This window comes from Trichosurus vulpecula, chromosome 4 (assembly GCF_011100635.1).
Source record: "Trichosurus vulpecula isolate mTriVul1 chromosome 4, mTriVul1.pri, whole genome shotgun sequence".
NCBI lineage: Eukaryota > Metazoa > Chordata > Mammalia > Diprotodontia > Phalangeridae > Trichosurus > Trichosurus vulpecula.
In genome coordinates this window covers 440,913,287-440,940,613 of record NC_050576.1, presented here as the reverse complement: position 1 = coordinate 440,940,613, position 27,327 = coordinate 440,913,287, and the positions used below count along the sequence as shown (strand labels likewise).

General features: G+C 51.4%; 1 protein-coding gene across 1 annotated transcript in view; it reads left to right on the top strand.

The window, feature by feature from the left end:
* Window positions 1-220: 220 nt before the first annotated feature.
* Window positions 221-27,327, top strand: part of UBE2G1 (ubiquitin conjugating enzyme E2 G1) — a 55,204-nt gene continuing 28,097 nt past the window's right edge. The window contains exon 1 of the mRNA XM_036756152.1: window positions 221-495. Coding sequence (XP_036612047.1) covers window positions 450-495 — 46 coding nt within the window. The 5' untranslated portion in view covers window positions 221-449. The remainder of the gene's footprint in view (window positions 496-27,327) is intronic.

Sequence of the window (27,327 nt, the reverse complement as noted above, 5' to 3'; positions counted from 1 at the left end):
CGCCGAGCGGCTCCGGCCGGGGCCCAGTGCGCCTGCGCCGAGCGGCTCGAGTGCGCCTGCGCCGAGCGGCCCTGCGCGCAGTGAGCCTGTGGCGAGGGACGGAGAAGGAGCCGCCGAGGCCGAGTGTGGGCCGGAGCCGGAGGCGAGGCGGAGCCGGGAGCCGGGGGCCGGGAGCGGAGCCGGAGGCGAGGGGAGGGGAGGCGGCGGAGCGGGCCCCGGGCGGAGCGCGGCGCGAGGGAGGGAGAAGGCGAGCGGCCGCAAGGGTGACCCGGGCGAGGCCGGCGGCCTGCCAGCCTGTCGGTCCGCCCCGGCCCCGGGCCCTCGGTCCCCGCCACCGCCTCCGCCCGGGCCTCGGGCCCGCCTCGGACCGGCCCCGGCGGACGAGCCGAGGAGCGAGCCAGCGCCGGCCTCCCGCCCCACCTCCCGCGGGCCCGCGGCCCGGCCGGAGGATGACGGAGCTGCAGTCGGCGCTGCTCCTGCGGAGGCAGCTGGCAGGTGAGCGGGGCCCGGGCTCCCGGGGGGCCTTTGTCCGGGGCGGGGGGCTGGGGGGAGGAGGCCCCGCCCCCGCCAGGGCCGCCCCCGCCCCCCTCCGGGGGCCCACCCCGGGGCCGGGACTCCGGCCGAGAGCCCGGCGGCGGCGGCGGGGGACGGGGCCGGCGGCGGGGGGCGGGGGGTTGGGGGGGGGCGGCGGGCGGGCATGCGCAATGGGCGCCCGGGCGGTCCTCGGCGCAGGCGCAGGCGCTCTGGGCCCGGGAGGAGCCCGGCCGCTTCACAATGCGGGCGCACGTGCGGCCGGATTTAAAGAGAAAGGGCCCGAGGGCCCCAGCCCCTCCCCCCCACCCGCTCGGCCTCGGGGGCTTCTCCCCACGGGGCGGGAGCCGGGACTCTGGGGGGCTCCTCGGCGCGCCGCCCCCCACCCCCGACCCTGGAGGCAGCCGGTGGGGGGGGGCTGCCTCCTCTCCCCCCCCCCCTCCCGTTTGTCCTTAGAGACCCGCCCTGGATGTTGGAGAAACTCCTGCCGTGGTCATTGTCCTCCGTGAGGACGCTGAGCCCTCGGGGAATTGAATGACCGTCCACATGGCACTGCCACTTTTTACCTAATCCCGCCTTTACTCAGTGCCACCCTGTGCCAGGCATTCGGGAAACAGAAGGAAATCACGCTTTATGGGGGAGGAGGTGCCCAGGCAGCCAGGTTACCCAGGAGGATGCTGGGGGGACCCACCTTGTGAATGGGACCTTTGAAGGAAGCTGGGGAATCGTGCAAAGGAAGGGAGGGAGGCATTCCAGGCATTGGGCACAGCCTGTGCAAAGGTTTGGAGACAAGAGACGACACGCTCCCTTAGGAGACCGTGGCCAGCCTGGGAGGATGAGCAGTGAGCCGGTGGGGGCTGGCTGCCAAATCGGCAAGGGCTTTAAAAGCCAAACAGAGGAGTTTGTTTGCTGAGTAGGGGCAGTGACATGGCCACACTGGGGAATGGAGGCAGGGACTCTGCTCCCAGACTAGGTCCAGGTGTCCTAGGAACCCTTGGCCACGTTTACCGGGTTGGTCCCCAGTAAATTTAACATTACAAAAGTGGGGGGGGGGCCAGTCACTTTCTCCAAATCCTGTCAGACTTGGTGAAAACTTGTGGCGTGGGACTGGGATGACAACCTGCCAGGCACTAACAGTAGGAAAAAATACGTGTGTTCAAATAGGTCTCTGGTTCTTGTCCAGTTTTGGAAGATTCTCATTTTTGTAGTCGTGTAGAGTGAAAGGAATTTCTTTCTTAGAATATGCTCCCTTGGGGGGGCGACCAGTGTCCGGGTGGGCGCTGTACGCTCCCTAGAATCTCAGCCTCTGTCAGTGACACGTGTGAGTACAGGAACAGTGTCTGTAAACTTCGAGCAGTAGGGCAGCCGGGTGGCCACATGGGACCTGTGTGGAAAGACTCCTCTCCGAGTTCAAATCCAGCCTCAGACACAGCTGAGCAAGTCACTTCACCTTGTTTGCCTCAGTTTCCTCATCTGTAAAATGAGTGTCTTGGAGAAGGCAATGGCAAACCACTCGAGAATCTCTGCCAAGAAAACCCCCAAATGGAGTCACAACTGAACAACAAGAAACTGTAAGAAACAGCTGGCTAACTTTGCCAGGTTAACAGGATCATTGGGACTTGACCTGGTCAGAGCACAAAAGAAGGAACAGTCAATTCCGGCAGATTGCTCCACGAAGGGTTCTGTGAACAGCTCTTTTCTTTATTAACCCAACTCCAGCAACAAACAGTGGCCACTTTCTGCTGGGAAGTCATCGTAAAAATTAGGTTCTGAACCCCAGCAGGTTTCCCCAGCAGGGCAGACAATAACTCGCCAAATCTATCTGTTTATGCAATGTCCACTGAATTTAGTTTTTGATATCTCCTTTATGCACGAAACTAGGTTCCGAAAGAAAAGTGTAAGGACATTGCTTGACTTGGCCAATCAAAAGGGTATTGGCTCAGACTCACTCATTAGCCTTTGGGAAGTTTTTGTGAAACTTTAGAAATAGGAAATAAATGCCTGTTGCCAACTTGGAGGCTGTCGTGGCAGCAGAGAAAGCTATCTGCAGCCCCCCCCCCCCCCCCCCAGAGCAGCAGCATGACCACCACCCTCCAGCCCAGACTTGGCCATGTCGAGATGCATTCTAGCAGAGCTAGGCTCCAGAGGGCCCAGGGTCTTTAATTTGGTGTGGGTGCCCCTTTAAGGTAGAGGCAGACTGATAAATTAAACATGCAAGCTCAGTAGCGCAGAGAAGCCCTCAGAACACTAGTGTGAGGGCATGTTATTTGGTCCTTGAGTCGTGCACCGATGGGTAACACGGTATTTCTGCAACGTTGTAGACACTTAACATGCTGAAGCTGACAAACTGTTACCCGTTAAGATGTTGTTTGGGGCCTAACCCATCCCTTAGAAAGGCAGGAGGGACTTCTGGATGGAAAGTGCTTGAAGATGATGCTAAGGGTTTTACCTGGGGAATAGGGATCCAGCTTGGTCCTAGAGAAGAGGTCAGAACAGGAGTGAGGTGGAGGAAAACCTCAGTGGTGCCATGGTGTTGCCCTTAGAAGCCAAGGGCACCATAACCCAATCATTACATTATCTTCACCCGTAGATGCCTGTGGTGCTTGCCCTGTCGCAAGCCTATAAAGACCTTAGAGCATGGAGGTTTTGTTTTCTGAAGTAGAGGGTGGTGTTTCTTAACTGTAGAGAGTGGTGAAAATCCTCTCTCAGCACGTTTCTGGGGTATGGTTGTTTAATGTTGGGCAGATGAAAAGATTCTGAAGAGAAGCTTATTTACTGTGTTAGACCTTCAAACAGGAGGGAGTACAGCAAGAGGCCAGCTGGCCTCCACTTCAGCAGCACTGCCTGCCCCACATTCAGAGGATGATTGCTTAAGTTTATTCCATGAGAAAGCTGAGAATCCATCTGAAAGATTCAGAGAAACCTGGGTGAACAGACAGCTGAGCAGAGTGTGAAGAACCCGGAGGACAAGTTATGGAAGCGCCACTTAAGGAAAGCAGATGCAAAAGACTCTCAGACTCAGGCTGAGTCAGTCTTAGCCGGAAAGTGGTGACCTGGGGGAGCAGAATGAGACTGGCATTTTCACATAGAGCCAGCAGTGGATTTGTTTGGCTCGACTCCTCTCATTCTAAAGCGGGGAGAGTGGGAGGGTAGCAGTAGTGCCCTAAAAAGAGAAGAGAAAGAACAGGAGTAAAACGCTGAAAAACAAAGGAGCAGGAGGAAGCCCAGGAGAGAACACCCAGTGTTAAATGGAAGGGACATATCACAAGCTCCTAGTTTCCTGTAGAGTCCTTATTTTGGTCTTTATCGATTGAAGTGTTCGAGTTTGTCGATGTTTAAGTTAATAATAAATATTATTTTCAAAGTAAATTTGGACTGTTGAAAGAACACTGGCCTGGGAGTCTGAGGGAGGCCCTGGGTTCAAACCCTGCCCCTCATGCCCATTGCCTGGGTGACCTGCATCCCGTGTGTGTGGGGTGGCAGGGCTTCTCGGAGCAACCCGCTCCCCGGGGCAGGGGGCCTCTTCTTAGCGCTCCTCTCCCCTGCATCATTCTGTGTTTCTCACCTCGGGCAGCAGCACACTCTTCTTCCAAGTGTCTGAGCAGGATTTTAATGTGTGTAGGCCTTCCTGACCAGCCTTTCCATGGCAAGGGCCCACATGAGCAGGGTGGGGGTGGGCATCCCCGAGGGCAGATGAGGTAGAGGGGAGGCACCCCAGCCTGGGTCAGTGCCACCAAGAAGATCCCTTGAACCTCGGTGAGAAGGTGAGCTTTTTTCTCACCTTTGGCCATATGATGCTGTTCTTATTCAGCCTTTCAGGCCTACGTCTGTGCTAAGGTCCAACCGGGAATGCAAAGGAGGAACCCTTATGAGGAAGGAGCTTTATCCCATTGGGTGGAGTCTCCCTTTCCCCCACAAGCCCTTGCAGGCCACCAGCTGCCTCTTTTTCCTTGTCTTCTGGCCCTGTGTTTTGAATTGCCCGCAGAGATCTCCACCTGGGGGTCCTGTTCTCCCCTCAGGCTCTGTGCTGTCTCTCCTCCCAGTGATGCGGGTTTCACAGAGGGCTGCCTTGGGCTCCCCTCTGGATCTTGTCATCAGTCCTGGCCCCACCTTTGTGGTCCCTAGGTCGCTTTAGGAGCTCCCTTCTCCTACTTCCATAGTGCTTGAAAGACTGCAGGAAAACCCTGGCTAGCTGTTCTCACAGGACCCCCTTACCCCCTGGCAGGAAGCGCTGTACCTCACCAACGAGCTTGAGGTGCTGCCGATGAACCGCTGGCTGGGGTTCCCCTTCCAGCCCACCACCATGAAGCAATGCTCTATGCCCTGCTCTGTTCTCATCTGAAAATGAGAGGGGGCTCTGCCAGACGCAGGGACACCCAGACCAAACTAACCCCTGGGGACTCTAAAACATAGGCGATGTTGAGAGGTTATTATGTGCTCCTCCCAGGGGCCTCTCCACTCTCCCTTCACCATGTGTGTGTTCACTCTTCTCCTTCAGCAGGCTGCTTTGGGGGGGGTGTCTCACTGGTGTGCACAGTAGGCCCTCAGTAAATACCTGTTGGTGCGTGAATGGATGACAAATGTGTTGGGAGGTCACCTGTGTAGAATCCTATTTTAATTAGTTTAACAGGGCTTCAGATTACGGAGCTGCTTCCCAGCTACTCAGATTACAGATCCTTGCAAGTATCAAGGTATGCGAAGACATAAAGAGGACTTTTTTTTTTTGAGTGGCCTGTGCAGCCAAGCTCTCAATTACTTTGAAATCTATCCTTGTGTTGAGGTTAACCAAAAGACAATTTTAAAAAGAAATTGGGGTAGTTCTCATTTTGCATATAAAACTGGTAGCTTTCTGAAAAGTTAAAACACAGTATTGAGTCACTCACCCTGTTTTAACTCCTGATCTGCCAGAAAGGGCTGGGGGCTGTTCGAAGCCAATGGAGCTAGGAACTGTCTTTCTCTTTAGAAATGCTGATGTGGAAGGGACGGGAAGAACTGTGACTTTCTCCTTGTCTCTGTGCCTGTAGTCCCTTGAGTCACGTCCGAGTGGGCCTGGAAGGGGATCCCTCTCCTGCCACCCCATAGAATCCCAGTGCCCACTTGGTCAAATTCCCATTTCTGAGCACCCAGGTGGCTGTTTCTGGGGGTTGCTGTCAGCGGGGCTGGTAGAGAAGCTTTGCTAAGAGGAAGCGTTTCAGGGGGCTTGGTTTTGTGGGCAAAGGTGGAGAAAGTGAATTCGGTGACTCCTCAGAGGTAAGACAAGGCCTTGGTTCAGAGGCTACATTGTAACCTTCGAGCAGTGCCAAGGCAGGGAGGGAGCTGCCAAAGTCACGTGCCTTGGGGAGCAGAGAGCACCGTTCCACACCGCCCTGCCCTTTTCTGCGCTTCTCCAGGGAGTGCCTGGGAGCCAGCCTCTTCCTCCCCAGGGTTAGGATCCAGCCCCAGCAGCAGTGTGTGCTCGGCCATTAGATGATGGTCTCACACTCAGAGCCGCTGTCGCATTCAGGTTTTTGTTTCCTGTTCCCACTTCTGTAGCGACAGACAGGATCTCCCGCACCCCTCCTCCCCCCAGACTGAGGGCAGTTTTTATTGGTTGCTATGGCCAGAAAAGATATTGCCAAGCGGGCAGCCTCTCCGTGGTTGTCAGGGCTGCTCGTCAGAGAACCAGCCAGAGTTCGGGCTCTGCTAGCAGAGCCTTCAGGAACCTAGGGTTGCCTTTATTAAGCACCCCTTGGTACCATTCACTGCGCTGAGCGCTCTCTAGGTGTTCCCTCATCTGATCCTCACAGCAGCTTGGGAGGTAGGCCGCTTTTATTCCCATTTTACTGGTGACGACACTGAGGCAGAGAAAAAGGTCTGAGGCCGTATTTGAACTCAGGGCTTCCTGGCTCCAGTAGGACGTTTGGGGAATGTTTTCCTGATGGTGTTTAAAGAACTGGTCCCCAAAACCTGGTCTGGTGCTGCGAACCATCTTGTGGGATCTCTGCCTGTCATCCCGGTTTTCTGCCTATCTTTCACCACTTCTGCCATCTTGCTGCTTTTCTTTCTGTTGTAAAGATGTGGGCATTCCCTCGTTCTGTCCAGGACCTCTTCTCTCTTCCTTGACAGTCTCGTCCACACCTTTTCACCTGTAGCCTCGGGAGGATTCTCAAAACTAGATCTCTTAAACATTTCCATTCAACAGCATTTATTAAACAGCTGCTCTGGGCCAGGCTCTGTGGTAGGGATACACAGACACAAAGAACACGATCTTGCCCTCAAGGAATTTGCTCATCTTGACCTGGGGAAAGCACCTCGTTTCCCTACATAATTTCAGGGGAAGAGGAGCAACCACTCTGGGGGACCCGGGGAGGAAGGCAGTGTTTAGCTGATTCTTGAAGGGCCAGAGTGATGCCCGGGTGAGGAGGGAGAGGGGGCAGGCACTGCACTGCAGCCCTCTGCTAAAACTCTGAGGTACTGCCATGTCTAGGTCTCCTCTGGTGAGCCAGTCAGAGGAGCACCCATGAGGAGGAGCCATCTGAGACCAGCTCAGCCTGATAGGGTGGAGTCCAAAATGAAGGACGCCCATGCCAAAGGAAGGAGTGTATAGCAGAAGGATGGGAGAGGGGAGCAACAGGGCCCACCACGGGGTGGTGGCTATGTGAAGGAGGGCAGGGAGAGGAGCCATTTGAAGGTTTGGCTTTACAAGGCTTGCTAAGTGGAGAGACTGAAAATCAGTGAAGGATGGCCCTCTGTTGTGAAACCTGGATGCTGAGAAAGCTGGCACAGGGTCTGATAGAAATGGGAAAGTTGAGGAAGAAGATTGCTTGTAGAGAGAAGGGTCACCTTTTGGTACGGGGCTGAGTTCAAGGTACTTAGGGAGTACGTGGGGGTAGCCAGCTGTCTGATGGAAGGCCATTGTTGGGAGCTTGGAGCTTAGCCAAAGGATGAGGTGTCCAGAGTCATCTGTGTAGATATGACTGTTGAACCATGGGTTAGGCTGATGAGATCCCCAAGGGAGAGATCAGGATAGAGCCCTGGGATAGGCCTCCATAGAGGAGGGGGTACACAGACAGTGATGAGGAGATAGAGGAGGGCCACAGACGGTCCAGAGGGGAGGCCTAACCAATTAAGAGGCTATCTATTATGAGGGGCAGAAGCAGAGGGAGGAGACAGCTTATGGAGTAGCCAGATTAAAAGTGCTGGAGGGTAGGTGGGAGAAGGTTAACATAGTGGAGACCTACCATTTTCCTGGGAATTTGTGAAAGAGGAGAGACATAGAGAATGCTAGCTTAGGGGCATGCATGTGGTCTAAGGACATATGGGGTGGGGAGGTGGGGGGGACCTAGTTTTGTTTTTTTTAAGGAGGGGGGACATGTGGGTGTGTTTGTAGCTGCAGGGAAGGAACTGAAGGATAGATGAACTGAAACTGGAAAGATGAAAGAGGCAGGATCCACAACCATGTGGGATTCTTCTTCCTTCCCCTCTGTCTGCTTAACTACTGGCTTCATTTCTCTACCTGGAGGCATAACCTCTGCATTTCCCAAACAGAACTCATTCCAGCTGACTGTCCTCCTCTTCCACCTTTCCCACCCCCACCCATGTACCCATGTACCCATGTACACACACACACACACACCCCCTTCGTATTTCTCCTCATCTTACTAGAGAGATGCTCCTTGTCCCAGCCCCAAGACTGAAAACCTCGAGGTCAGTAGTAGCGGAGTTTCCCAGCCTCCTGGAGAGGTCTCTGAAGCTTCCATCTGACTCCTTTCAGAGTCTGTCAGAGAAAGAGCAGGGGATTTAGGGTTGAGACCTCTTTTAGATTCTTATTGCCCTGAGGGCCGTGAGAAGTCACTGAATTTCTTGGGGCCCCAGTTTCTTCCATAAAACTGGGCAGTTCAATTGAATGATTAATAAAGCCCTTCTGACCTTGAGTCTGTGATGTCCACCTCCCGAGGCAGTCTGTCCCACTTTGGGGCCGCTCACCGTTGCTTGGTGGCACAGTGGATAGAGTGCTGGACTTGGAGTCAAGAAGACTCCTCTCCGAGTTCAGATCCAGCCTCAGACACTTCCTAGCTGCGTGACCCTGGGCAAGTCACTTCTCCCTGTTTGCCTCCATTTCCTCGTTTGTAAAATGGACTGGAGAAGGAAATGGCAAACCGCTCCAGTGCCTCTGCCAAGAAAAAAAGAGATCGTGAAGAGTCGGCCACGACTGAAAATCAAAAACTGTTGTTTGGAAGCTTTGCCTTATGTTGACCAAATCTGTCACACCTCCCCTTTGTTCTAGCTCTGCCCTCCTCTCATTTGTCCTTTTCATGATGAATCTTAATGTTGCAGTTTTTTTTCAGTCATCTCTCATCCTCCTCCACTTTGTTCTGCTGGGGGGCCATGCTGAGGAAGCATGTCTTCCCAGCCTGACATGAGGTAGGTTTAGGATCCCGCGTCTCTGGAGAGTCAGTGTCTTCAGAGACAATCGAGGTTGGCCCTCTCATGTTAGAGAAGTTTAGACCCAGAGTGGTCTCTTGAAAGGGTTGAGGGATCGAATTCTGCCTTGGTGGAGGGGCCCAGCCATACCTCCCTCCCCGCCCCAGACCCTGTGTGCCTGGCACCCAGCAGTAGCTGGAACTTTGCCTCGTTCAGTCTGTAGTGCTGATGTGCATACCCCTTCCCCTATTTCCTCTGAACCTAATGGATCCTGAGGTCACCTGCCATGAAGCTTTTCCAGCAAGCTCCTGGGAGGGCTTGAGAAGAAGGCAGCAGTAACCTTGAAGGAAGAGGAGGAGACTGCAAGGGCTGAGTGACTGTGGGGAGGTGGGAGCCCATGCAGGGTTAGTGAGGATTAGAAGAGGGGAAGCTGGAGCAACGTATGTGATAGAATAGAAATAGGACCAAGGCTGGAGCGGCAGAATGGAGCCCTGTTGTGGGAGGCCAAAAGGCCAGGCTGAGGCTCTCCTCCTGTTTGCCCGTTAAATACTTGCTGAATAAGTTCGTTTTACAGGGAGAACATCTTTCTATGAGGCTTGATAAACTTGACTGACAAGTTTTATCTCACAGAAGACTGAGGAAAGAGGCAGGGAAAAGGCTTCCCAACACTGAATTGTGCCCGAAAGGGAATGGGCCCAGAACCTGCAGCCCAAAGTAACCCTGTGCCGCCTCAGAGCTCATGATGACCAGTGACCTCAGGACAGGAAGGGCCATGGTGGGATGGAAGGGCATCTTTCTATCATTTTCTTGAGTTAGTTTGATGTCCAAGTTATCAAAGCCAATGAAGAGGTCAGGCAAGGCCAGAAGCCATTCCTCCCTTGGTGACTGGCTAAAGCATAGGAGCCATCTTCACAAGAATTACAAACTATTAACCATATGAAAGAAGGTTTCACATCATCACTAGTAAGATAAATGTAAATGGCCAATGTGACCATAATGGGAGACACTCTAAGGCATGTGAATTAGGACAGCTGTGTTGGAAAGCAATTGGAAACTGCAGATAAAGTGGCTTCTGCCCTTTGGCCCTCACCTGAGGCGGTTACTGATAAAAAGAGAGGCTTCCAGTATGCCAGAGACAACTGGAAATGGAGGTGATAAGTGTCCCTTGGGAAGTAGATGAACACGTGCTCCTTGAAAGTAATGGGAGAGTTTTAAGAAATGGCTGCTTTGATGAATGCAGAAAAGCCCAGGAAGATTTAATGAACTGATTGCAAAGCCATAAAACAGGAGACCAGCCACACAGACAGAAGGGAAGGATGCTGGGTCCCAGAGAAGAGACGGGCATGGGGCTGCCAGTAGCTATGGCTTAGTCCTTGGAGCTGGACCCCCAGCACATCCTCAAGACTCCAGGTGGTCTCTCAGCCCCAAAGGGGACACCTGGATGGTGCGTTCTTGAGCTCAGCTCGTTGCATTTCTCACAGCACCAGGCAAAATGCCTTGTACACAGTACCTGGTGCTCATTTGTTTAACTTCAAAGTGAGGGTCAACAAGTCAGGGGCTCTTCCTGACCTCTTGGGAAAGGTAGTTTGAAGACAAAAAATAAGGTTGGGTACAAAGAAGAGGGGCCATAAAAGCTGCAGAAGCTGGGTCAAGGAGGGTTTTTCCTGGTGCTGAGGGACTTGATGGAATCCTTGGTTTAACTAAAAGAGACTTTAGGGGCCTCATTGTACAGATGAAGAACCAGAGGTTCCAAGAGGTTCAGGGATTTGTACAAGGTCACAGAATAGACAGTGAAGTAGGAAAGGTGGGATTTGGGCCCAGGACACTGCTTAGGGAGCCACATTTTTAGTCATTAATTTGGAGCTTACTCTGGGGGTGCCTCCTAGAGTCTGCCAACGTGCAGCATTGTAAGTATGAGCATCAGGTTGTCATCACAGCCTGTGTTTTGTGTATCTTGTGTTGGACACTGCACTTTGATTTCCATTCACTTTCGACATCCCATTCCCCTTGTTGCCGTTGTCAAGGAGAGGTTAGATGGATCATTAGTCTGAGCCACAGCATTGGATAGCTTCTCAGAGTTGGGCTTAGGGTTTGTGGTGTCAGAACGGGGTGGTCTGATGTTGTGGGAACAGGAAACTGGGCTCTCTGAAATGAAAGAAAGTGACTTCGAGGAGCTTGCCTTTCGATTTCCTCAGCGCTTGGTCCTGTTAGGAACCAGATTCACTCTCCCAGTATCTTAAAGGAGCATGAAGAGCCAACCGTCAGATCAGTTCCTAAACTTTGATTGGGGTGCTGAGCATGCAGCCTGCCTCTGAACTCACTGGATGTCCATGCTGGGGCTTCTCTGTCAGGGATCCTGGATCGTCCTTGAACTTTCATCGAAAAAACTTCTTGGAATGGAAAGCCGCCTTCTTCTGGGCTGGGAGATGGACGCCGATGATGGAGAGCAGAAATTGGCTGTTTCTCTGGGTCATCCGTTTGGGGATGAAGATTTCATTTCTCTTGGCAGTTGGGAAGCACCAATTCCTTTTACAAGCCATGTCGGACAGCCCAGGGTGGGGCTCTTCATTTCTCACCTTGTGGTCTCCACAGCATGGGGAATGGTGTGATGCCGCGCTAGGAGCCGAGGCGGTTTTCTTAATATGGAACGTTCCTGTGGGGTGTGCTCCTTTCCCTTCTCAAGTTCTGGCCCCTGGAATCGGGGCTATTTTTACTTGTGTGGCTGTCTCTGATAACCAACAACTTCTCTTGTAACATGAGAATTATGTAACAGGGGACCAGGAGGAGGAGGGAGCTGTCAGACGTGTGCTGGATGGGCAGCTTTCGCTAATGAAATTGAACTATTGAGCGCCATTGGGTCTGGGACTCAAAGTCATTCAAACAGAAATTGAACTGATACCGATAAGCCGGATAAGTAATCACTAATGAATTCTTCAGAAGTCTGCGTGGCGCACTAGTGTATGTTGAGGGGATCAGATTTTTTGTTTTACAAGATTGTCATTTTTTTAACTTTTGTTGATATCTTGTTTTTTCATCACAGCCCTTTTCCAGCATGCCCTTCCTCCTGCCCCCTCCAGCTGTCCATTTTAACAAGTAATTTTTAAAGGGAACAAAAAACAGCTCCTCGAAGATTGCAGCCCCTTGGCCCTGCCAGGAAGGGAAGCAGAGATGTGATCATCTGTCTTCTGCGGCCGAGCTTCCACGTGATCAATCATCTTGGAGCATTCGCTCTGAGCTTGGCTGGTGGCATCCTTGCCGCTGTAAGCACACGCTTGTGCTTATGGTTGGTGCGTGGTATTTTTCTCGCGTTGACTCCTCTAAATCTTCCTGTGTTTCTCTGTTTCCTCATTCCTCAGAGCACAGTAAGTCTGTCGCCTTCACATACCACGGCTTATTTAGCCATTCTCCAGTTGGTCTGCTTTGAGTTCCTTTGAAGCTCTTCTCTACCCCTCCACAGTGCTGCCCTAAATATTTCCACGTGTATGGGCTTTCCCTTTTGTCATTGGCCTAAGAAAAAGTGATTGAAAATAAAACGTTTCCAAAGGGGACCATCCGATTTATTTTACTGTAGGAGAGGGTAGAACAGAATATGGATGAACATGTGCATACACATTTCAGAAATATTCTTATTAGCTTTTATAGACAATTGAAGGTATCAGAGTGATGATGAATTTTCTAAAGCATGATAGAAAATTTGTTGTGATTATAATTTTTCTGGCCACTACCTTTGAGATAGTATCCCAAAAAGTATAATTATATTTAATTGTCTTCAACAAATGCAATAAAAATATAGGTTGGTTCTTTCTGACATTTCTGTGTAGGCTGGTATTGTGAAAGGTGATGGAGTGCTCCTGTCCTCAGGTTTCCAGTTATATGGCTTATTGTGAAGTTAGAGCATGTTAAAATCATGGCTAGGGACTTCATGCAAAAATGTAGAGTCAGAATGAGTAATGGGCTGGCTTCTGTGACCTTCAAAGCCCCTCTCCCCTCTGGGATTTCTGTGAAAAGGCAGACGGGCAGTCCTGACCAGCGTCAGGCCATCGGGAGGATAGAGGATTGGCTTCGCAGGCAGAATGGAAGCATAGCCAGTGAAGAGGGGAGTAAACAGTCCCAGGACCACAGGCCTCTGCAGCTGGCTCTCCTCCCAGGTCCCACGACCTGGGGGTGATGGAGAACCTGGCAGAATGGGTCCCAAAGGGAAGCCAGGTAGGCAAGGCCACTACCAGCAAACATGCTGGCGTTGGCTCGGCTGGAGACTGGAGATGCAAGGCAGGCTTAGGCTTGCTGGTCTGGACAGAGCGCCGGAACGAGGTTAGTAGCACATGGGCTGTGCCTTGCACCCGTTAGCTCTGCCTGGTTAGAGGCAGTGGCAAGGAGCTGCCGGGGCTTCTGAAGTCACCTTGTTCCTGCCCCAGTGGGCCAGTTTTGGTCTGGTCTCAGCCTCAGCTCCCTCATCTTTAAAATGGGGGTTATCGTAGCTTCTTCCTCCCACATGAGCACACCCTGGAGTAGCCTAAGAATGCGGGCTGTTTGGAGGCAGAGAAGAGAGGGAGACCAATGGTACTCAGGGAGGTGAGGAGGCCTCGAAGACCTTGGAGAGTGGTTTGCCATGTCCTTCTTCAGATAAGGAAACTGAGGCAGACTGGGTGAAGTGACTCACACTGGGTCACTGGGCTGTAAGCCCCTGAGGCCACATTTGGCCTCAGGTCTCTCAGCCTCTTGACCTGTGCTCCTGCACTGTGGTGCCTGCAGCTGCCCTTGTGAAGGTAGAGAGGAACGAGATGTGGGGACTAAGAAGTGGGAATGCCTGAGGCTAAGGCCGCCTCTGAAGCTGGGGCCAGCAGCTGCCTGCAGTTCCCATTAGCCTCCGCAGATTCATCCTTTGTTTGAAACAAAGGAATTCCAGTAGCTCATGGCTCTCCTCTGGGCCCCGTCTCAGGACTTTTCTGGGCCTCACTTTCCTCACTTGTGAAATGAGGAGTTGGAACCAGATGGCCACTGGGGACCCTCCTGCCCTTTCTGCTTTTTGCCTGGGAGACATGGGACCTTCAGAGCTTTTCAGGAACAAAGTCAGGTTTGATACACAGAGTGAGACTAGGGAAAATGTCTCTGAAAGCAAGGCAGGACACTTCAGGAAGCGCGTGGCAAGTTTTCCAAGTGAAGAAGAACCTGGTTTTTGTTTCCGTTTGAGTCCTCTACTTTTTTCCCCCTCCACTGTCTCCACATCAGCCAAATGGATGTTCCTAAAGGACAGCTCAGAAGTTGCCATGCCCCTCCTCAATCTTCTGCGGCTTCCTATGGCTTCCAGGATGAACTAGGAAATCCCTGGCCTGGCAGTTAAAACCCTCCACAGTGGCTCCCACCGATTTTTCCAGGCTTCCTAGAGAATGACCCTTTTTGAAACTCACCATTTCACTCAGTCAGCACTTATTAAGTGCCTCCTGTGTGTCAGGCCCTGTGAGAAAGGCAGAAGAGCTTTCCTGCCTTAGGGCCAAGCAGGACACCAGCATCTTGTGTGCCCAGCCCGTCCCCCATGTCAGCTCTGCCTCAAAAAACCTCTAGCTAGAGGAGGCCTTTTCCTTCTCCCTCTTGAAGTAGCATTGGGTTGCATTTCCTTCGTGTGGGGGCACGTCAGATCCCAGACTGGAAGCTCCCTGGGGGTGGCACTGTCGCCCTGAATACTTTTGTTTGGGGGGGAGGGTCTCTGTCTCTGCGGTCCTGTCCTTAGGCTCATCACCACTGTGATGGAGGAAAGAGTGACCCGTGAAATGGCAGCTGGTCCAAAGGCAGCCATCCGTTGAGGCTTCCCTCTGCTTGGGGCTAGCTAATGCTGCCCCATTGAAGAGAACCCCGGGAATGGGGCTTTGGGGAACCCTGCAGTCACCCCGTGCAGGCCTTCCTTCGCTGGTGCGGCCAGGTAGCCTGTGGCCTCATTTTACATGGGTGCTCTGAGCTGACTAGCCTGTGGCCACTACAGAGTTGGCGATTGAGAGCCGGCTCCCCCTGACCCCAAGACCAGCTCCTGCCCTCTCTATGTCCATGATTCTCTCTCAGCCCAACTGAACAAACTGACCCCTCGATTATCGATGAGATTGCAGCCCACTCCAGCCCTTTGGTGGACTGTCAGGCCCTGCTCTCGTCCTGGACAGACTCTGTTTTCAACATGAAGGTAGATGCTCCCTTTGGAGAACCCTTGCTGGGGCTGGGTTTGGGTTTGGTTGTTTTTCCCCTTTGGGCTTGACTGCATGTTTTCCAGAGTTTTCCCTGGAGCTCTGGTCCCTTGAGTTGAAATTTGTTGCAGTCGGGAAGAGCAGTTGCTTATATTTTCCCTGAAAAGACTTGTTCACAGAAGAATGTAGTAACATCTGACCGTGTCTTCTATTTGGTCAGTGATTTTCTGCTTTATCATCTCTGATGGGAAAGGATGATTTTTGTTTCCCCAGTGCCTTTTGGTAATAGTGTATTTCTGCCATTTGGAAATCCACTGAATCCTAGGATTTCACAGTTCCTCACTAGCTCTCTGGTCCTACCTATGTCCCAGAGGAATCCCACTGATGTACCTGGCTGCCAAAGATCTCTGAGGAGGAAGCCCCTGCTTGGGGTGAGGAAGGTTTTCCTGGTATCAGGCCAGAGCTTCTGTCCTTTGGGGCCAGGATAGACCCAGTCTATTGGTCACCTCCACATGATGGCCAGATCCTTGCAATATAACTTCGCCTAATTGAAGTTTGACAGCAAAAGCCCCTTGTATTGGTGGCTCTTGGAGGGCAAACGGTAGTAATAGCTGCTCTATCTGTAGTGCTTTGAGACTTCCACAGTGCCCTACCTCACTGATCCTCACAACCACCTTATCCTTAGCTCCATTTTATAGATAAAGGGGCTAGATTAAGTGACTTGCCCAGGATGCACAGCTGCTAAATGACTGAGACTGGATCTGAATTCAAGTCTTTCTGACTCTAGGTCTGGTGCTCAGTCCGCTGGGCCACCCAGCCGCCTCCCTTATGACAGGTTGGTTAAGTTATGTCTATTTTTGTGTTTCAAGAATTTTGATATTGTGAAAAAGTGATGATTATGTTTGAAAAAACTAGCCACGTGGCCTGCCGTGATGTCCTCAGAGAAAAGCACGGCGCGCTGGCCGCCTGAGCCGGCCTGCTGAGTCCTGGCAGTGCATGGTCTTCTAAGTCCTGCTGAGGGACCGGGGTGGGGAGGGGGGCGAGGGGGACAGAAGAATGTCTGACTTCCAAGCAGGGCGAGATGGAGCAGTCTGTTGGCTTTGTGGGGGTTGAAAGTTAAAAGGTCAGATTAACAACAAGCATTGAGTTTTCAGGGCTGAGAAAAGAACTGGGGACATTGTGTTTCTTAACATCCCTGAACCCACCATGCTGAACTATCCGACCCTTCCTAGCGTGGTGGTCCTGGACACATCCCCTTGCTTCCAGAGGCAGTTAGATCCACTGGTCGCGCAGGCCCCTTCTGACTCATGCTTTAGGATCTTGGGCAGGACACTGTCATTAAGCTGCCAGGTACCACTAATTTCCCAAGCTTTTGTAAATGTGTATGAGTCAATGCATGAGTCCCTCGTCAATGCCCTTGCTAATAGTAGTTCAGGGAGGTACGATACAAATTTGACATGAAAGCAGGCTTTTTTCTGGCCCTGCATCAGTCAGGCAATCAGTGAGCATTGATCAGGTGCCTCCTGTGTGCCCTGTCCCATGCTAGGTGCCGGAGTTACAGACAGAGATCAGAAACGGGGCCCTGCGGCAGCTTGATCCACTCTGCTCGGGCAAGGCCTCTCCTAGAAGGTGGTTACCTGGCAATTCCCGGGGACCCCAGTGAAATGGGAGAGCCTCTGTTCCTGTTGTGGGTGGAGGCCTGCACCGAGACCCCAGGGACACTGCCCCATGCAATGGGGTGAGCCTGGAAAGTAGAGAATGATGGGAAATAAGATCTCTGAGGGGCAGAATTAGAGCCAAAAACTAAGCGTGGCTCCAGGCATTAGGGGAGCCAAGAAGGGAGCGACCTTCCTGGGATATGAAGGGGCTGTCCCATTGTCCTCTGCTCAGACCAGCCATAGGGGGAGGGGGGCCTTGGTCTGTTGGAGGGTGTCTGGAGGAGGCTGTGCAGGCAGATACGGGGCCTTGGATCCTCTGAAAGTGAACTGTGTCGTCCTGAAAAGAGCCTTTTAGCTTTGGAGGCAGGAGACTGGAAATCAGGGAGGGGGCTTGGGCTTGTCCTTGGGCCTCTGGGTGAGATGAGATCATTGTACTAGATTGAAGGTGTTGCCCTCTTTTTGTGTCTGGGGCCACTCTGGAATCTGGTGGAGCCTAAGGACTCAGTGTGGAGAATTATAAAGGAAACCAGGTGTATCGAAATAGAGCTGTCTGATTGTTTTATAAACATGCCCCTGGGCCAGCGAGAGAGTTTCCAAGTCCCCTTCTGACTTTTTGTGGATGGATGCAGCAAGCCTGAGATGGGAAGGCAGGGGACCGGGATTGTGAGGAGGCATCCACAAGCTCTCACTGGGCAGCTGGAGCATCCAGCAACACAGTAATGGGTCCAGTTCTGTTTGGCAGGATCACGGACGAGCCATCTTTGTCCAGCATGGCCCCCAGATGCAGCCACAACTGCCTTTTGTCCTGTTCTTTTCTCCAGGGATGAGCTGGAAAGACGCATCCTCAGAACGGGAAGAGCAGCTTTAGCCACCGTATATTTACATCACAGGCACATTTCTGCTTCATGGTCAGAACTGGCCGTACTTGTCTTCCTTCCTGTGGCAGGGAAGTCAATTTTTTTGAAATTTCGGGTTACTATTTGGTCTGAAATTCCATCTTCCTTTAAAAATCTATAATTTAGATATTCAAAACATTTTAAAAATTGTTGAAATCAGTTGAGTGTCCTGTGAGATTTTGTTTTGTATTGGAAAAGTCTGTTATTTGGGTTACTAAATAAAAATGAATGCCATTCGCAGTAAATCTAAAGGACTTGCCTGCAGTTCTACCGGTGTCCAGTAGCAGACCTTGTCCTCAGACTCTCAATCCAGGCCTTTCCCTGTGGCCCCAAACATATCTCATAGATTGGTGCTTCCTTCTTAGCAAGGACCAAGGACTCTGCTTTGGCAGAGAAGATGCCTGAATGGCCTGCAGTCTCATTTATTTAAGGGTTTCCTGCCTTGAGAGAGAGATTGCAGCCTGCTGCCTGCCCAAAGCTGGCCATAGGCACAGTGAGCTGGGAGAACACTAACTTGGAGGCCACCGGTGGAGGCCAGCAGCCTCACTTCACAGATGACAAGATGGATGGAGGTATGTATTGGCAATCAAAATGGGCTCTTAGCACTTAATTCAACCAATTGCCCTTGAAGAGTTTGGCCTTTATTTCCTTGATTAAATTAGGAATCCTTGATGGCCTCCTTGCCTCAAGGGAAAGCCTAGTTTCCATGGGTTTGAGGGACATGTTAGAACAAGGTACAGAGAGCTTCCTAGCGTGGTGGTGTTTGAGATGGAATTTGAACCCAGGCCACACTGCCTCTCTGTCACAGGGAGTCTGCCAAGTGTGCAGGGGGCTCAGTCTTTCCTGTGAAGGTCAGTCAGGAAACAGCAAAATAAATTGTTCTATAGCGCTAGGATCAAGCTTGCAGCCGGGACTGGGGACCAGAGGGTCAGACTTGTTAGGGATCCAGTCACCTGTGTAGGTGGCCTTCTCCAGGAACGCTGGGCAGAGTGTGAATTGGATGGAGGAGGCTTGGGATGCAGGTTTTCCCACGTAGGGTTTGGGCAGGACATGACTGCTGGCAGCGGATGCAAAAAGTTACTGACGGTGTGAGGCCAACCTGCTCTGTCTGAGGGTCAGGCCTATGAAGGAGGGAGAGACTGCAGGAAAAGGAGGGCTGGAGGCACAGGAATTTGGGTGAGGCAGAAGGGAAGCCAGTGATGGGGGGTGGTCTGGCCAAGTCCCCGTGAGCGGCCAAGGTGGGACCCTCTGGGAGAAGCATCAGCATCTTAGTTAAAATTCCCCAGTGTGAAGGCAGCAAGTGACTCATGGGAAAAGGGACACACCAGGTACCAAGTTTCTTGAGAAATGAGGGAACAAGCCAAAGGTCATCAGGTGACTAAACAAGTCAGCCGGATGACAAAGACCAGTAGAATGACTGTCCAAAGGAAGAGCTGATAGGGATGAAAGCAGAGGGATGTTCTGGAGGCCCGATGATGCAATCTCATGCTCTGCCCACTCTCCTGCCCAGCCTGGCGCCTGGTCCTGGCAGCAGGGGACACAGGGTCTTCTGGGGGGAAAGGGTTTCAGATGGCAGGAGAGATGGAAAGAGTGTGAAGAGAATAGACTGGGCTAAAGGAAGAGGATTTCTTAAGAAATTGGGTGAGTTTTCCTGAGGGCGCCATAGAACCGCAGAGCAGAGAATCATGTGTATGGGCTGGCGGATCACCACGGAAACATGGGAGACCATTTTGGACCCTGCAGACTGTGAAGCCTAGGGGAAAGGGGAGTAACGATTGGACGTTTGTCTGAGGTTGGATGAGGAATGACGTGACCTCTCCCATGAACATGTCAGCACGCATTGGCTAAGCACCTTCTAAGAGCCAGGCTCCACACTTAGCCCCAGAGACCGAAAGAGCCAGACCAGCCCCTGCCCCCAAGGAGATTACAGTCCCACAGAGGAAACAACGTCCTCACCTACAAGGGTATCGATAAGAGGTAGTGGGCAGTCAGCTGAGTAAAAGCAGAAAGGAGGGACTGAGCCCCAAGATAGAGATGAGGAGGAGGGTCTGGGCTGAGCCTAGAGAGGCAGATGCCTTGGGCTGCTCCTCCTCACCGTCCCGCAACCCGTAGGCACTCGGGAGGATCTGCCAGTGAGGAAGAGATAAACATCTGGGGTTTTCTTTTCAATTATTTCCTTGGGGTTCTAGTCCCAACACTCCCATAGTTTGGTTTCTTTGATTTCAAGTAAAGGAATTAGTCCAATTTTATTGTTACTAGAGAGAAAAATAGTCATCTTCCATTTGGTCTGTGGACAGATGTGGACAATCTTACAGATCCTGACACAGCAGCACCTTATTTCTCAAACTAACAGACAAACGTCATCTCATGTGTCATTTTACAGATAAGGAATTGAGATGTCTGGTTTTACAGGCTGGTATGGAATGGGTCAGCAGAGGAGCAAAATCATTCTCATAAGTAACAAGGGACATGAGAGAAAAGCTGGGTACAACATGGAACACATGAGACAGATGCTTGGCAAAACACTTTGAAGAAGGGCATTGAATGTGTGGAACTCAACAGATGTAGAAGGAAACCAAATAGAAAACATTCTAAAACACACGAGTTTTGTACAAACCAAAGTAACTGACCCTGACGGTGGGCTGCCCAGAGAGGACTCCCACCACTCCCACCAAAGCAAGATGATTTAAACAGCCCAAACAGCTGTTCTGTGCCAGGTACTGTGCTAGGCCTCGGGCTAATATACGAGAAATAAAGCGCTCCCTCCTCTTACAGATTTCCATTCTATCAGGAGAAACCACCTGTGCACGCTTGTGTAAGTCTGCCCACAGAAATACGAGGCAATTAGGGAGGGAAGCCACTGGTATTTGGGGGATCACACTTCTGGAAAGAAGAAGAGGGATTCTGTGAGGAGGAAGCTAACAGAGAAGCCTTTTCCATCCAACCTACCCAGACTGACCGGGTCCCCAGCAAGTCTGACCCTCTGGTCTACAGTGCTGGCTGCAAGGGTGTTCCTAGTGCTATAGAACAATTCATTTTTAGTTTTTGACATTCACTTCCTTGAGATTTTGAGTTCTAAATTTTCTTCCCCTTCCCAAGCAATCTGATAGAGACTCTATATGTACATTCATATTAAGCATATTTTCATAATAGTTATGTTGTAAAGAAGAATTAGAACCAATGAGAGAAACCACGAGAAAGAAGAAGCAAAACAAAAAAAAAGAAAACTGTGCTTCCATCTTCATTCAGACTCCATAGTTCTTCCACTGGATTGTCTTAGATCCCTGCATCGCTGAGAAGAGCCAAGTCTATCGAAGTCAGTCTTCACTCACTGTGGCTGTGACTGTGTACAGTGTTCTCCTGGTTCTGCTCCCTTCACTCGGCGTTAGTTCACATAAGCCTTTCTAGGTTTTTCTAAAGTCTGCCTGCTCATCATTTCTTTTGGAACAATAGCATCCCACTACATGGGGTTGTAGAGTCCTACTTGTTCAGCCGTTCCCCGGTGGATGAGCATTCTCTCACTTTCCAATTCTTGGCCACCACTAAAAGAGCCGCTGTAAGTGCTTTTGTCCATGTGGGTCCTTTTTCCATTTTGATGATGTCTTTGGGTTACAGACCTAGCAGTGGTATTGCTGGGTCAAAGGGCAGAGGGTATTTCTGCCTTGTTGAACACTCCCTGTGCCTCCCCACCCAGAGTGGTTATCATTTGGGGGAAAAAAATGAAGTTGGCAAGGATTACCTCCATTGATGTTCATAAAGCTGGCTAACATTTTATAGCACATTCAAGTGTGTAGAGTGCTTTCCACAGGTGGTCTCGTTTGTTGGACGCATTCTACAGATGGGGGAACGGAAGCTGTTCAGCACCTTGCCTGGCTCTTCCAGACTCTGCCCCTGAGCCACCTCTGCCCAATCGATGGTCTTTGAACAAAGTTCTTTGCTGTCCCATCTTTCAGTGATTCTTGCATGATTTTGATGGATCATGGAAGTGTTGGTGAATTGCATAGTCAGTGCCCACTGGTTCACTTGGGCACAAAAGGTACTGCTAGATGTAACCTGGGATGCATTACTAAGATTATGTAGTCTTTGACAAAAATCTCAGATCTCAGGGCCGTCTTGTTCATGTTCCTGTTGAAGGCAGAGACTTGGGAAGAGAAAGCAAATGAGAAAGGGCTCTGGGCCAGCATTTGGATTCGGGGATAATGAAGGCTTGTGGTCAGGGATGACTGGCATTAACCAAGAGGCCGCACCAGCATCTGGGGCAGGTGTGTGGAATTGGGGAGAGGCCCGTCCTGGAGTCCTGTGGTACCAAATTGTGACCGTCACAACTGAGATGCTCCAGAATGAATGACAAGGAATTGATGAGGCGTTTCCTGTGTGCAGAAGACTGGGGCCAAACTGAAAAGCCAAGGCACCTCTTGTTCTTAAGAAGGCCACAGGTGAAAAGAAGGCCCGGGGTCCCCGGTGGGGCTGCGCTGGAGGCAGGTGTGTGCTTCAGTACCCTTCCACCATAGTCTTTCTGATGCGTGGAGTCTCTGACCGTCCCAAGGACTTGGATGGTGAGGACCAACTTTTCCCAGGCTTCAGGTGCTGCAGTGGCTTCATAAGGGCTCAATACTGCAGCACCCACCCCCATAGCAGTGGCTCCATCCTCTCTCCACAGGCCTTGCTTTTGGGGATGATGGGTTAGGCTAGGAGGGAAGCAGACCTGGTGGTCTGGAGGGGCCTGGGGTTCCTCTCCAGTCGTGGCCGATGGTCAGCACTCGGTGTTGGCAGTGAAGATGATGGTCTGGTGGAGAGTGAGGAGGTCTGGGTTCCTGGGCTGTCTGCATCAGGATGGAAGGGGAGTTGGGCAGACTTCAACTGAGTTCCTCTGTAATGTCAAATAGAAGAACCAAGATATGATACAGAAGCAGAAATCAGTATTGCGGTTTTCTTGCCAAGATCTTAGGCCTTTTTTACAATTTTATTTTGGCTTAACTCTGCAGTTTTGGATTCCTTGGGCGCAAATGTGGTTGCTGCTAATTAATCTTCTAGTGTCATAGACAGGCTCAGTCCCAGGCTCTTTTGTTGTGGAAGAGGAGTAATGACTGGCCCTGCTCCCTGGGGAGGCCTTGACTCAGTGGACTGAAACCTCCAAGTGTGTCCACAGCGTCAGTGCAGAAGCATATGCTAAGCATAGGCCCCATACAGGCTTGGTGATGAGGGGCCTGCAGCGCATTGCCTCATTACCAGAATGCCAGAATTTGGCAAGAGGGACAGGGAAACAGAACGTAGGACCGGCCACTTAGAAGAATTATGTTGTTGTTCAGTCGTGTCTGACTCTTCATGACCCTGTTGGGGGTTTCCCTTTCCAGTCCATTGTACAGGTGAGGAAACTGAGGCAGACAGGATGAAGTGACTCACCCAGGGTCACAGTCGTGACAATAGCTAGCTTCTGTGTAGTGCTTACTGTGTGCTGGGCACTGTGCTAAAAACCCTTTAGCATTTTGGTCATTGATCCTGCCAACCCGACAAGGCAGGTGCTGTTACTATCATTTTACAGACGAGACCAAGGCCATCAGCAGTTAAGTGACTTGTCCTGGGTCACACAACTAGTAAGCGTCTGGGGTCTGGTTTGAACTCAGGTCTTCTTGGCTCCCAGTCCCACGCTTTACCCACTGCGCCACCTAGCTGCCTCCATGGGAACACACACGAGGTCAAAGACTAATTGGGATGATGAATCATTGGTCTGGCTATTTTGGGAAAAGAACATAACACGAGATTATAGAAGGTCAAAGCTGGAAGGAACCTCTGGTCCAGATCCCTCAGTTTACAAATAAGGAAACAGGACAGGAGGGGGGATGGTGACTTGGTTCGTGGCCCCACAGCTGATCAGGAGCAAAGCCCAGACTCGGCTCCCAGCTCATTCTGCCGTTCAGTGAGTCTGCACTGACCTCTAGTCTAGTGTGGAAGAAGACACATCAGGACCCGAGTGAAGGGATGGCACCTGCCCTTCTTAAGGTTGGGCTTTGTTCGTCTTGGTGTGCGTGCCATCTACTCACTGCTTCGTTTAACTGGACCAGCTAGGTGTCCAGGGGTAGTTTTCTGGCTTGGTTCTGTCTGTATGACCGAGCTCCCCCTGGGTTCTTGAAAGAAACATTCATTTGGGCAGTTTGTGAAGGATTTCGGGGGGCGACTGTGAGCCACTGCAGCTGCTTTGCTCAAGGTCTTTTCTCTCCCTTTGTGTCTTGTAGACCATCAGCACCTGGGGCGATATTCAACAACTTTTTCCACATTCGTAATAATATTTCCTTATCTTTTTCATTTGCATGGTCATCCTCATGCTTTTTGTCTTGAATACCGGCGTGCAGTGGGCCTCTATTAAATGTTTCCTACATACAGGGCCCTGCGCTGGGAATTATTCCTCTGGAGCAGTTGGGCTGCACTGGAGACTGGGTAAGACTAGCTGGTAAAGGGCTGTATGCCCAAATGGAAGAGTTGGGAGTCTTTGAGGGACCCGGACAGACCTCCAATTACAGAAAGCCACTCTGGTGGCTGTGTGGAGGCTGGATTTGTTTAGAGCAGGCCCCCAGTTGGGGAATCAGGCCTGGGCAGGATGAACAGTGCAGAAGAAGGGGCCTGACACTTACAAGTGTTAGAAGCAGCATCTGCGCGGGTGTGAGCTTGTGTGCCTAGAAAGGCAGCGATGGCATTGGTAGAATTAGACAGGTTTGGAAGAGCACTGGGTGTATGGATCTCAGAGCCCTCTCCCTAGAGGGGATCGTTAAACTCAGAGGACCTGATGGGGTCACCTTGAGGGAGCATTGGAACACCAGGTGAAGGCATACAGCCCTCTAAAGAGAGCATCAGACCCTAAGTGCCTCATAGCTATGAGACCTGGGGCTGACCGTCCCTGCCTCCCAGACAAGGCTATTGTGAGAATCCACTGGGATGATATTTGTTGCTAGCTGTCATTGCTGACCGAGGACCAGGTAGTGTCAGAAAAACCCCTGAGGAAAGTGCCAGAAGCTGCAACAAAATCAAAAGGGATGGCCATAACGTGGAGGGAGAAGTAAGTGAAAGAATGGAGAAGCATTTCCTAAGAGTTTGGCTTGAGGAGGTGAGAGCTGGGACAGGAAGTGGGGGGAGAAGGAAGGGAAACTGGAAGGGATTCTAGGCAGCAGGGTACCAGCCAGTGGGGAGTGAATGTGGGAGAGTTGGCCTTTTTAAGGGGCAGAGCATTGTGGGAGGCAGGGAACCACCTGCCCCAGCCTTCTTGGTTATAAACTGGGTGGGGACATGTTCTTCATTTGGGAGGAGTGAAGTACTTTAATCATTGGATAAAATCTGGCCTTGCTCGCGCACACACACACACACCCACCTTCCTGCTGCCTAGCACAGCCAGAAGAAGGGCAGCTGTCACGCCCACCCCACCTCTGCAGTGGGCACCAAGGAAGGCAGCCATGGCACATGAGGGGATGCCATCTGACTTCCCAGGGGTCGATGTGAGGATTGAATGAGATGTCTCCTGCTGTAATGTGGTTGCCTGTTTGTACGTTACCTATAATCACGTGCATGCAACAAATGGTGAAAATACTGTTTGTGGCATGTGTGGCCAGAGCCAGCCCCTAGAGAGTACTGAACTGGCTGGGGGTGTCTCCCATTCCTCTGATTGTCAGCAAAGCTGAGGCACTGTATGAGTGGACCAGAGAAATGGTTGGATGCTGCTCTTGAGCTAGCAGCCACGCTCGTTCTAAAATGGAGCATCCCACATGCTGGAGCAGTTTCTATTCCTGTTCACAAGCTCTAAGTCTAAGGCAGTTCTTTCACAGACTTTGGAGTTGGGAGGGACCTTAGATCAGGAGGTGCTCCCCACCTGCGCCCAGGTGAGCTCAGACTGCATCCAGAGGCTTTCCTAAGGTCCCTTATCTCTTGAATAATGGATCAACATTTTATGAATGAAATTTGCTTCTTGGTGTAAATTGCTAAGAATGCAACAGAAAACGTGGAAAATGACAAGAATTATTGAAAACCATGAGAGACAGGATGGGTTGGATGAGGCTTCTAGGTAAACTTGAAGTAATTTTGAGCTTCACAGAATTAAGTGGTAAGCCAGGCTTTTCTGGGACGCAAGGGGTGACCTCCCCCCTCTCACCTCGTAAAATGTGCTTGAGGTGTTATAAAAATGATTACAAAAACGAAGAGCTTAGAAATCACTTGCTTGTATCGATTTTTTTAATTCAGAAATTACCAAAGCTGAAAGATTATGTCATGTAGTAAGAATTAGACCCACTTCTGCAGTGCTTGAGAAATGACCTTAAGGCAGACCTTTACATTAGCCTGCGCAAGGATTGTGACCAGTCAGTAATCTGTGTGCTGGGCACTGTGCTAAGTGCTGGTGATACAAAAGGAGACCAAGGACAGCCCTGTCCTCGAGGAGTTTACAGTCTAATGGGAGAGACTGCATGCAAACTGATGCGCCATAGGAACTGGTCAGCAGTGGGAAGGTCCAGGAATTAAGAGGGGTTGGAAAAGGCCTCCTGGAGGCAGTAGGATTTTAATTGGGACTTAAAGGAAGCCAGGGAGGTCAGAGAGGAGGAGGGAGAGTGTTCCAGGCCTGGGCCTGGAGAAAATGCCCAGAGGTCAGGGTCACTGGACTGAAGATGATGTTTGTGGGGGAGCCAGTATTTGGTCCTAGACATAATAGAGAGCCTTGGAGTTAATATTGAGCAGGGGGTGACGTGGTGGGACCTGTACTAAAGGAAAATCACTTCGGTGGCTGAATGGAGAATGGACTGGAGTGGAGGGAGACTTGGGGCAGGCAGCACCCACCACCCCCAGAAGCTATGCAGTGTCCAGGTGTGAGGGGGCCTGCACTGGACTCTGCAAGGGCTGAGGAGAAAAGAAGGCCGATTGGAGAGATGCTGCAGGGGTGACATGGCCAGGTCTTGGCCACTGCTTGGATCTAGGATCCAGAGAGAGTCCCAGAAGACTCCCAGGTTGGGAAAGCCTGAGGTCTGGGAGGGTAGAAGGAGGGGAGGGTTTGGGGGGGAAAGATGATGGGTCATGTTTTAGACCCGCTGAGGTTCAGGTGTCTGCTGGACATCCCATCCGAGATGTCTGAAAAGCAGCTGGAGGTGGGAGATTGGAGGACAGACAGGCTGGGACAGGGAGGTAAACGCAGATGGTCATGAAATCTGTGATGAGGACGCCCATGGTCAGAGGAAGTGATCTGGAAGAGGATCCAGCTGGACACAGAAAAGGCCTGGTTGGTGCAAGAGGAAGAAAAAGAACCAGGAGAGAGAGGGGAGTCCCAAAAACCTGGGGAGGTTTTCCTTTTGGAGAGAAGGATGCTGAAGTAAGTAGGAGCCAGAGAATTCACTTAAATGATATCCAGCACCCCCAGGGAGAAGAGAGACCCCTAGGAGACTGCTAAGGCACATGCTACCACCATATCTGCTCCCCATTGCCCAGACCCTTTTCAGGCTGGCACATAGTAGGTGCCTAATCAGTAAGGGAACCAGTTGGGCTAGAACCTACCTAAATGGGAGGAATCTTGTAAACCATCATGGAATGAGATGAGAGCCACATGGTGCAGGAATTTCATGACAGAAAGAGGAGACAGCAGAACTCTGTAGAAGAAATGAGGACAGCTCAAATTCAATCTAGCTCAGCAGATTGAATCTGGCC